The 11,500-nt window shown below is 35.7% G+C and overlaps 2 protein-coding genes across 3 annotated transcripts; one reads left to right on the top strand and one right to left on the bottom strand.

The window, feature by feature from the left end:
• Window positions 1-685: 685 nt before the first annotated feature.
• LOC134229512 (zinc finger protein 704-like) lies at window positions 686-7,183 on the bottom strand. Its single transcript, XM_062711258.1, has 7 exons — window positions 6,476-7,183; window positions 5,240-5,385; window positions 4,895-5,121; window positions 2,925-3,025; window positions 2,502-2,682; window positions 2,236-2,388; window positions 686-2,093 (listed from the first exon to the last, which is right to left on the bottom strand). Exons 1-7 carry the CDS (start codon window positions 6,988-6,990, stop codon window positions 1,863-1,865), a joined length of 1,554 nt encoding a protein of 517 aa, XP_062567242.1. The 5' UTR covers window positions 6,991-7,183; the 3' UTR covers window positions 686-1,862.
• A 555-nt stretch (window positions 7,184-7,738) lies between these two features.
• Window positions 7,739-10,885, top strand: LOC134229513 (protein cereblon-like). Of its 2 annotated transcripts, none has more exons than XM_062711259.1 (6): window positions 7,739-7,890; window positions 8,030-8,176; window positions 8,436-8,491; window positions 8,996-9,075; window positions 10,380-10,456; window positions 10,699-10,885. In XM_062711259.1, the coding sequence occupies exons 1-6, from the start codon at window positions 7,761-7,763 to the stop codon at window positions 10,740-10,742; spliced, it is 534 nt and encodes a 177-aa protein (XP_062567243.1). In that variant the 5' UTR covers window positions 7,739-7,760; the 3' UTR covers window positions 10,743-10,885. The 2 variants fall into 2 exon arrangements, with proteins under 2 accessions (XP_062567243.1, XP_062567244.1); XM_062711260.1 differs by lacking the exon at window positions 7,739-7,890 and adding an exon at window positions 7,900-7,920 and having other exon boundaries at window positions 8,046-8,176.
• The last annotated feature ends 615 nt before the right edge of the window (window positions 10,886-11,500 follow it).

Raw genomic sequence — 11,500 nt, 5'->3', positions numbered from 1 at the left:
CGGCAAAATGTCAAACAAAATCTTTCTGCAGTTCCAATACAATTTGCACTTCTAATGGCAATAATTTTTATATGTCATAAGTGCATTTTAATGTTGACTTTACACTGATTTTTTTTCTTTGAAAGCTATGGAGATACGAGAAATGATAGCATGTATCAACAAACCTGTAGGGTAGAACCTTCGCGAGCCCCATGTGAATGTAGCCGAGGTCCCGTTTCTTCTTAATCCAATAATTATATTAATCTCCCTAATAATTTTTTGTCAGGAAAGTTGTTTTTTTAATTTCAATCCCTATTTTTGGTTTTGTTTTTCGTTTTGGTCGACTTTGTCAATGTAGCAGGCCTACCGGGATTCCCTTACCATGCTGTTTTGTTTATGAAAACTATACGCATGCGTCATGTGCTTGTATAGCATGGAATGTGGAACCTCGAACACGTTGCAATGTATATATTTATGTACCATAAATAATTATTAATTTTAATGAAATAATCAGAATTATTTACTTATAAAATTTGTAATTTTCGGAAAGTGTATACATTTATGAGTATGAAAAAAATTCCAAATCCTATAGGAAAATTTTAACAAGTCTGTTTTTGAAGAGATGCGTGATATTGCCACTTTAAACTTATATGTATAGAGCAGCCCGGTCCTCCGGGCTGCAATGAGGAAAATAAAACACAAACTATAACCGTCTAAATGGAATATTTTATTGTTATATCATTTATTTACAATCCCACAAAGTACCGGTGATACTTGATGAAAGACGACAAATATATATGTATAGGTTATGGTAAATAGAGTTTGTATATACAAGAGTAACGTACACGTAGTTTATCGATGTCTAAAATACATCTACTCGCTACAAAGGATTAAAAATAAAATTGCACGACACTATACCCATCCATCTGATAAAACAATGAGATCGATTCAACTGCTGAAAAACAAGAAGGTTTAAAAGAAAACTGGATATATTTGAAGTAAAATATTTTTTTTTATTATCTAGCGACCCTCACAGATGGCTGTGTAATTCCATCACTTATTTACTTTTTGTATGATTTCCTGTACAAAATACGTGCTACAATTGTATTTTACAATAAATTATCGATAAAAAATTGTCGAATCCGAGACCAATACTTAATTTCATCGGGAACAGGTATTGTCTAAACAAAAAAAAAATATATAAAGCATCATATACCTCATATCTCTTTGAAGAGTTATAGACTTCAACAGGCACACACGATATAGCACACGTCATGTAAGTTAGTATATCTATGATGCAATCATACATGCATAATGTCAAATCATCATTAAAAATTCAAAGCACTGCATCATCAACATAAAATAAAATACAACCTGAGATTTCGTCTGACAAGAATTTACACTGATTTACAGCAGTGAAATGAAAATTATTATGTATTGTTCATGAATACAATAATTAAAATCAGTGATAGTACAATAAATTGAAAAGGGTTATCAGATTATATATCAGAGAGAGAGAGAGAGAGAGAGAGAGAGAGAGAGAGAGAGAGAGAGAGAGAGAGAGAGAGAGAGAGATTACAGTGCATTAAACATAGATTGCGATGGGCTTTCCTACTACAACTTGACACATTTCGGCAAAGAAACGTTGATCATCATTTATCTTCAAAGTGAAAGTACCTTGACTGTACATTTTGCAAAATTTTATTGATGCCTTTACTCATACAATAACTGTCGCATGAATTTGACCTGGAATAGGAAAGACATTTCTTGGAATATGCAGTGGAAATTACTCCTTTGTTGTATTGTATATCCGAGGAACAGCAGTAAATATCACTGAAAAGTACAACTATGACGACAATATGGCGTCATTATGCGCGTGTGATTTAGTCGACAAATCTAGAGCAGGCTTTCTTCCACTTGCACTGAGTACACCATTGGTCCCTGTTCTCCATGCCGTACACCTTCCGACATTTCCGGACTTCGCTGCGCGGCTTCTTGTGAAATCCGCCCGTTTTGGGGGATACAGAATAAAGATGTGATTTCGGAGACTGCGCCTGGTGTTGTTGTAACCGTTCGTGCGGTGTTGGTCTGGTCACTCGGATCGGAGGCGAAAGCTGAAAATGAACAATAAATAGCATCACATTTTTACCATAGTAAGTTACCAATTTACATGTTAACATGTGATGGAATCGAAAAATATTTTGCAATATGTTAGATTATCCACGTATAAATTTATAACTATATTTAAAAACTCACCGAATGCATGGAAATTGATGGCGCATGCGCATTGCTCTGCCAGGACATTGATCTCTTCATCTGGGGAGGGTTCGAAAAAGAGATTGGCGATAACCCCTGATGAAAGAGACCGCTAGATGGCACTGATGAGGCCTGCGATTTAATGCTGTGGTCCTGGAAAACAAAACGTTTTGAGTTATGCATGAATGTCATAATATAAATTTTATCATTTCGATATTCAAGTAAACAGAAATGGACATTTGTTGAATTTACGACATTTTAAAGACCTTTTTCTGATAGTCGTGATCTGGTACAGGAAGGGCGGGAGACAGATGACCGTGGACTTCCGGTGGGGATGATGTGCACATCTGTGAGAATTTCTGGGTGACGTTATCCACATTACCCTCGATTTCCGTGTAATAAAATTCCTCCTCGCCGTCCGACCGACTATCATCGGATTCATTGCAACTGTTTACAAAAAGATGATCTTGTTAAATAAACTAAACAGATTTTTTTTCTTTTCTGTAAATTTGTTTCAAACCAACCAAACTTGCATGGTAATGATTTCCTAAAGAGGTGTGATTTTTAATCTCAGCTGAATTCATATAATACATTTGCGGGTATGTACAGCATGTACAGTGTATATGTAAACTTTCTTAATTAAAGTGCAATCATGTATTATTTCTGAAAAGTTTGTCTTAAACTCTTACCCCAGATGGGCTAGCCGTACGTGCTTCTCAATACTAGGACACGTGTCTGTCACCTGACCACATCCAGGAAACGTGCACTGGTACCTCAACCGTCTGTTTGTCTGTAAGTAGTCAAAATACACCATTGCAAGGTAACTGCAGACATTAATGTTTTGTATATGGAAATAATACCTCAAGATACAAAAGTTTTATGTTTCAATTTATAGGTATACATGCACCATCTCAAGTTGTGTAAATTAATTATATTTATTACGATACATCTTTCTTTTAATTATTCAAGATCCCCGACAACAAATCCTTATATTATATCACCTATGAATGAACAGGAATGCAACGTCACTACAAACGGATTTCAGACTCACGAACCCGGATGAGTGAACCAAAAACGCCGGCCGGGTTATTATACCACGTGTATGCTGTAAGTTACAGTCTTAAGGGGAATACACCACGCAACATATTAGTTTCTGTCAGAAACTATCGATAGCGCAATATGCGAATTATGCCATGAAGTCAACGTGTTCGCGGCGAAGGCTAGGGTACATAATAATTAATACCGTCACGTAAGGTTACACTGTGGGGTTTCCGCTATAGCCAGATTGCTCTGTACATACATAACACACCTGGACGCTTTACAGGGGATCTGTCATCTAAAAACAAGGCCGACCCGCGACCCCGAAATGTCAGCGCATGTACAGGCAACCTTAAAATAATCCCTGATGTTACTCAAATTAGCATTTCGTACTTGGTGATAGGGATAATTAATTTTACCTAACCAGTGTTAAAAATAAACATGACTGTTATCACAGCAATATTAACATTTTTTATATATTTCAAATTTACATATATAAAAGTGCGTACACATGCCTAGAGCAATGCATAAAATACTATGATATATTAATTACCGAATAATTGGCTATATATTAGAATTGGATAAAAGATCCACGAATAATGCGACGTTAAACAATTATTCGCATTCCCTCTTCACATAATATAAATATTGTGGCCAGTAACTGTCAGTTTTCTTTGTAAATATGACAAGTGAAATAAGGTATTTCTTACTGAGCCTCGAAGTTTCCCCCAAACAGTGGGGGCCTCATGACGTACTAGCAGTACAGAACTTATAATGGGAATATTGATCAGCGAACGCAGAGATTTTATGGTTAAATGTTTATATTTACCAAAAATTTGGCTTTTTAAAAATTCATTCTCTTGTAAATGTTGTCAAAAACACTTCACGCATGACTACTGACGAATGAATATACACCAAGCTATACCTGTGTTTTTATTAGGTCAGAATATGCCGGGCTAAAAATAGCCCAGCTCATTGTGAAATCAGCTGATAGCTCCTAGATCTAGGTCAAATCTTACATAGAAGGCCTCCTGGTCTTTGTTCGCAGCCTAAGCACGGAGTTCGACAGTGATCGGGATTATGTACAAGTTTCGTCTTTTTTCGAAATTGAAAACGAAGCATTGATTTATCTAATTTATTTTAAAAATGATGTCAGCAGCTAAAACGGGGTTAAATAAATTCAATCCCGATCACCGAGGTGGGGTGCGGTAGTTTCGTGCAGGATAGGATGTCAAAAAGAAAGCCCCTAAGACTTCATATACAAGCGTTTCAAAATTTCACATTTTTATCTCAGAATTTCTTGTTTTCTTAAGCTCAATTCATATTAAACTCTAGTAAAATCATTATCAAAAGCCCGGTGTAAATTCTTGGGGTATTTCCATGTAACGTTTTAAATTGATAATTTATTTCATCCATGAGTAGAAAACAGCTACCTCACAACACATTCCTACATTTCAACGAGTCAAACACAATCGAGTCAATTGCAAAGGAACTCTAATTCTTTGCATTCGTTTTTCTCATTTCAAATAACATAAATCTCTCTCTCTCCCTCTCTCTGTATAATTATGGCCCCCGGAAGCCCTTTACCATATGTTACAGTATAACCAGAGTATCCCCGTACCTGACGTTTTCGTTTATTCTCCACCGTGTCCACGTCGACATTTTCCTCGTCAAAATCAATCTCAATCTCGTCATCTCTGTTGTAAGAGCCCACTGTGAAGCCCCCAGAGGAGCGAACAGGTGCGCTCTCACTGAGATGCAGCGAGGGTGGGGAGGGGTCGCTCCGCTCGGAATGGAACCCACTGCTATTAGCACTGCTTGAGAGGGCATTGAATTTGAAGTTATTATCTGTAAAAAATATAAAAAGTACATTGCTCTCTCGGATATTCTTTCATTGAGTGATCCGGGGGATTTAGATATAGGGACAACTGGCTCTGTTGGAGTGGGGGGGGGGGGTGTTGTTTACCTGTAAAGGATCCCTGAAACTGTGGAGACGCAGGACTACAGGATAAACTGGTCAGCACCATCGCCGCAATGGTCTCGTCCATCATCTCCACGTCTTCACCTCTGACGTCATCTTCCTCCTGGTCTGATGACGATCGTCGGTATCGTCTGCAATGTAAAGAAGTGTACATGCAGTTGATTGACGGCCTAACATATCGCTTAACCCAAGAGAAAGGCTGATGGTATTAGATGCCACACTCAGTAGGGCACCTCATTCCAGACCTATTAAAGGAGGGAAGAGGGGGTCATAACATAAATGAGACATACAGAGTCCTTCAGCGTGAACACCATCGTGTTTTATTTTTGTTTTTTTATCTTTTGGAGAAACAGATTTGGACACAAATGTGACAAAGATTATATCATTTATACTCACAGAGAGACTAGGAGAAATTTTCTTAAATTGTACCCCACGACGCTGCGTCTTTTGCGTTTTCGTGACCAGTTGTTAATTATACGGTGAATTAATCTTGATTTGTATGACATTTTTTTTTTAAGTAAACTCAGTTTGGCTAAATTAGAATTAAAAAAAATTAAATATAGCTAAAACTTGGTAGGTTTGGTTTCTAAATATATAAAGCACGAATTATTGCACAGTCACTTTGTAATTTTTTTTTAAATCTGTATAGTGCATTATCTATTTTTAGATATAACGCAAGTCTTATGGAACAATTATTTAAAAGCCAGCTATAGAAGCTGTCAATGACCAATATTCAATACATATGAAAAAAAAAGCAGCTAATGAACTTCTGATGTAATTTTCATTTAGATATTTTTTTTCTAAATAATCGGGTATCGATCGACTTTGAACCTTCGCTTTAAAGTGTCCCGTTAAATCGTTTTGTGGTATGCCCAAGTAAAAAGGTTAAGCACTGCTGACCATCCCTATTCCAGATCATGTGGCCTTGTTTACAAAATATCCTCGGACTGTAAACAAACTGTATACCGAGTCGCAATAACCTGGCGGCAGAGAAAGGTGTCAATTTTCTTGTTCGATTTTTGAAATTAAAACAAAAAGGTAGCAATTTAAATCAGATGTACATTTAATATAATTTCAGATTTTTAAAAAAAAGTTAACAATCTGAGAAATTAAATCAGATTTATAAAATTTGACAACAAAGTGATTTTATATATTTAATGATCAAATAAAAAAAAGTCATGGGGGAGCATTATTTTTGCGAGAACGTAATTTTATACTCACTGAGCGCTGACGTTGGGTACGTCTATGACGTGAGACACCGGTCGTTTCCGGGGCTCGTTGACGGAGACGTCCGCCAGCTTGGAATAATCCGTGTCTTGGTCCACAAGTCGTGCCGATTTCCGGCTCGGTAAAAGACGAATGTCATCCGGTCGGACCTCCAGATCCATTCCCTCCCCATTCTGCAGTCTGACGTTCACGACGACGTTGTCGCTGTCGGTGTCGTGTTGGACGACTACCCCGGCGACCTCTCGGCCGTGCATCGTCAAAAAAACTTTCTGGCCATTTTTTAAGCGGAAGGAATTGATCGAATGAAACCCTTGTCCAATAATATGCCGTGAATACACACTTTTTTGAAATCCGTCATCGAATACAACGGTGTATTTTGTCTCTTCGGCAATGCTCGGCTCGCCCGAATGATCTGTAATTACCCCAGGATAAAATCTCCCATCTTTCCACAGGGCACAGATTTTCGTACCAACAATAGACCTCTTTGCAAGCCGACGATTTCCCGACATCTTAGTTTGTTTGGTTGTTCATAGTTGGTAGAATCATATCACAATAAAAAATGTTATCCAGTATGTATGAATAGGTTAAAACGATCGCTGAATAGTCGCTGAGATGGGCAACAATATGCCGGTATTTTGCGCCGGTTTGTTTTGGTAGCTCAGAGGCGGAGCTTTCGCTCTGGTATCAACAAAACCTCGTGACATATTTCTATGCATTGATTGGTAGATTTTCGCACACCTCCCGGGTTTGGTTGGCTGGCTATAATAAAATCCAAGGTGAAGGTTAACGAAAGAATTTCAGCAACATAAATAAACCTTATTATTTGGCTAGGAGTGTAAAAGTTCAAATATTTCATTTGCAAATGACAATAACTATCAAAATAAACCATTTTCTACATAGATTTTGGTAAACTTTGGTCAATAAAGGCTAGGGTCTGTGTTGCATTCTCAACAGAGAGCTGTCAATCAATTTAGCTGCTTCGTGTTGATTTTCATTCCAATAAGTAAATTCACTCCCTCTAAGGAAAATAAAATATTGACTATTCGTTTCATAAAGTAACTTATGCAAGGCTATTTCATGACTGTAATTTGATGTGACTAACTATATAATATCAAAAGAAACAACAAAATAGTGGCCCAAGCCTTTTAATTTGGCTGATATCACGTGCATTGCTTATTATTTTTGAGGGAGGTGGAAAGAACAGCTATGTTTATCTAATTCAAGGAGAAAATCGGTCAACCACGTGACAACTGTCAAAAATCTGTAAGCATATCCCACAATGCAGTGCGAAAAATGTCGACGTATGATGAGGAAACAATCAATTTGCGCGATTGTTAAATTTGTTTTTCTCTTGCTTACTGCATATTATTTAGACAGCCGTGTCATTGCATCTACATTTGATTACGTCGGTACAAGCAAATTCATGTTTAATTAATGCTGTCAGTTACGTTTTGGAATGTTTTGATGAGCTTTATTATAGACATTAGCTAACTGATATTTCGAATTTCCTCTAAATATTTAACTAGATTGTCCGTATTTACATTACAGATTATATCTTATGCAGAAATTGTGGACATGAAATCGTGCACCCATCTCATTTAATCCAGATACCCAGCAAGTTAGCACACAGACAAAGAAACGATACAATAGGGGGACGGAATGGAACACTCATACAATTATTCAAAAACCCAGATGGTATGCAGCTCCCCATAACTCTCAGTATATTTGATCAATTTTGCCTCCTCAAAACAAGTGTGTAGTGCAGACATAATTCTAATAAAGTAGTACTTCACACAATTTCATGACGATTCAATTTTAAGGAGATAAATGCATACCCAATATATTACAGTACATGTTCACTGTAAATTATGAATGAAGCATCTATATATACATGTTCTGTTTTGACATGTTCAGAATAGATCCTCACTAGTTATATTCACATTTTAATTTACAGGTGTATATTTTGAAGTAATCACAACTGTTAAAGCAAACGTTACAGAATCTTCTCAGGTAAGAGACAGGATCACAAAGCTTTTCGCTTTCAGGGGAACAAACCCAAGACCACCACACCTACAGGTTTTGAACATTTCTTTACCAAGAGGCACCTCATTTACAAGGAAATTAATTAAAAATAAAACAAACTTCAATTCATAAGCACAACAGTTGAGAGCACTAAGCTATGTAGCTGCAGAACTGTAGCTCTCCAAAAAAAATATATTGACTGGAGAGCAACAGTGCCGCCCATTTAAAACCGGATATTTATTGCGCACAAAAAAATTGCACTTGGTTCAAGGTTAATTCTTCCAAATTCTTGCTTCAACTGCACTTTTTTGTGTGCAATAAATATGTATACAGTTTTTTCAATGAGTGGCACTGTATCTCTCTGGTCTGTCAATATTTTCGGAGAGCTACAGTTCTGCAGCTATAAGTTACGGGAAAGTAAAAACTATAGTTTCTGCAGAATGGTCTTTGATTTGTTATGAATCATACGATGAGGTTATTGTTTATTTCCAGTCTTCAGACGTGATGACCTGGTTTCCTGGATACTTATGGACAATCTGTGTCTGCCCAATGTGCTTCAAACATTTAGGATGGTAAAGACATAAATAAATTTAAAATACCACCAACTTCATGTTTTCTGCTCTGTGTTTAAAGCCATATATGGCGTATGTACAATGAAAATTATTAGACTGAAATTATAAGAATTTATTATTTGTATCATTACTTTATATAAGGATAGAACTTTTCCCTAAATTACAAAATCTAAGTCAATTGCGTTATAAAGATATCACAATTTAATTTGGGTTCTGAAATTTTTTTTACTATGAAGAAAATACAAAAGATTTAAATAACACAATAGAGAGAAGAAAAAAATCGTATTATTAGATGAAACGAGGTGTTCTCCGTGTTCAGAATTGTATGAAAAGTTTTAATTTAAATGTATTAACTATATTTCTTTACTTAATTTTGTATTTTTCAAATACATATTTTTTTGATCAGTTACGCCATATATGGCTTTAACAAAAAATCTCTCCCCTTCCTCCCTCTTTCTCTATATTCAAAAGACTTGATGTAAACTAAAGCTAAAACTAGAGGTACTGTGAGCGATGAGCTCACTAAATGATACCCCCCGCCTCCCATATGGTTAAAACTGGTGAAAAAGTCCATGTTTTCCTGTGGCTGGAAAACTCAAAATATGTGTCGTATCAAAAAGTAAAATAGGAGGTGCACAATGGCAATATGTAATAAAGATTCTGTGAAAGTTGCATCAAATTTCAATCAGTGGTATGAGAGGAGTTGCGGATAAGAGATGGGTACCCCAAAGCGTAACAGACGGACAGACGGAAGGAAATTTACAATACGGACGGACGGACGTACAGACGGACGGAATTAACGATTACTATATACCTTCCCGCTTTTCAAGCGGGGGGTATAATAAAACCGTATAAACAGAATTTTTAGTGAGGATTTCATTTTGGCATTATTAACAAGGGTGCTCACTGTTGAGATTGCTTAAATTGAAAATCGCTGAAGAATTTTTATTTGTAATAGATTCTTTTTGAGCATCTTAAAATCACTAAAATTACTTCTGGCTAAAAATTAACTACCAAGTTTTAAGGAGAATAAAATCACTAAATGAATCTTGGTAAAATTTCCACTTATACTGTACACAGGTATATTGAATTAATTATTTAAATTGAGGACTACATGTATGTCTCAGTTCCTGGTTATGAATTTTAAGATTAGTAAAAGATTCTGACTTCAATATTTATACCAGCAGCAAATAAGATGTAATAACTAGTACTTGTATTTATTAAAACTTTGCTTGAAAGAACTTGATGTAAAAAATAATTTAAATTGTTAGATTGTTTTGACAGTTTTGATTATTTTGTTTCAGGAAATATGAATCAACCACAGAGAGCAGACCTCGGTCATTTTTTGGAATTATTTTGGCCAACGTTTTACAACAGTCAGGTAACTGTGGCATGTAACTTTTCATCTATTTTTATCAGGAGCTGAGATTTCTATTCAATCAAATTAAATTATTTAATGTTTGGACAAAATTTTACACTGATACAGGTATAAGGGACTTACATCCTATATATATCATGTTTGTTTTCTTAAACATTTTTGTTTGTGTAAGAAAAATTGACTGATTAATTTATGTCAGAGTTTTGTATTTTTATAGAACAAATCTTACCTTTTTTTTTTTGCAGAAGCAGAATCAATCCTACATATACCAAAAGCCTATGCAAGCTGATAGAAAACCAACACAAATTTTGTCTCATTTTGACTTGGACTTTTGTTGGAAGCAATATGGTTTTTAACTGTTAAACTTTGTCATTGTATTGTATGTCAGAATTTTTGGTTTTGGAAATATTAAATACATGTATTTGAAATTTATGCCATGTTTGATCTTATTCGAAGGGAGACAACCATTGATCCAATGCATTTTTCTATAAAATTCTACAGCAACTACATGTTAGGAATTGATAAAATAAACTTCATTTTTAGAATTTTTTATAAAATGTGGAGAAAAATTGACTTTTTTGTTCCCCTTATGGATGTAGCTGTTGTGTGGATAAACTTAAATTGTTGTTAACTTGTATGTGTAGCAATTAGGGACGAAACCATCAGCCTGGGTAGCCATTAGAGCACCTGACTGGTAATTCAGGAATCCAGGGTTCAAATCCGTCAAACCATCAGCCTGGGTAGCCATTAGAGCACCTGACTGGTAATTCAGGAATCCAGGGTTCAAATCCTAGTTATTTAAACATTATTTCTTTTTACATGTTTTGTGAATGTTCATTGTATGTATATTCATTCCTACTATCCATACTAATAGGGAATTTAAAATAGGGTTGGTTTTAAAAAACTCTGAAGTCATACTGCAATCAAACCTAGGCTTTAGGTGACCATTGGTTTTTTTCCACTAACAGTTGATTATACATCAAATCCAGGGTTCAAATCCATCAAACCATCAGGAGATAACCAATTCAGGAATCTTATATTTAAACA

This window comes from Saccostrea cucullata, unplaced genomic scaffold (assembly GCF_032062105.1).
Source record: "Saccostrea cucullata isolate Sc308-1 unplaced genomic scaffold, CSIRO_AGI_Scuc_v1 ctg311, whole genome shotgun sequence".
NCBI classification, from domain to species: Eukaryota; Metazoa; Mollusca; class Bivalvia; order Ostreida; family Ostreidae; genus Saccostrea; species Saccostrea cuccullata.
Note: the sequence above shows the minus strand (reverse complement) of the source record. Positions and strands in the feature narration are given on the sequence as shown.

Coding starts and splice junctions, on each gene's coding strand:
- LOC134229512 (XM_062711258.1), bottom strand. CDS start 6,990: ATGTCGGGAAATCGTCGGCTTGCAAAGAGGTCTATTGTTGGTACGAAA. Junction 5,122..5,239: donor GTTTCAGGGATCCTTTACAG/GTAAACAACACC, acceptor TATTTTTTACAG/ATAATAACTTCAAATTCAAT. Junction 3,026..4,894: donor AGAATAAACGAAAACGTCAG/GTACGGGGATAC, acceptor GACTACTTACAG/ACAAACAGACGGTTGAGGTA.
- LOC134229513 (XM_062711259.1), top strand. CDS start 7,761: ATGCAGTGCGAAAAATGTCGACGTATGATGAGGAAACAATCAATTTGC. Junction 8,177..8,435: donor ATTATTCAAAAACCCAGATG/GTATGCAGCTCC, acceptor TTTAATTTACAG/GTGTATATTTTGAAGTAATC. Junction 10,457..10,698: donor CAACGTTTTACAACAGTCAG/GTAACTGTGGCA, acceptor TTTTTTTTGCAG/AAGCAGAATCAATCCTACAT.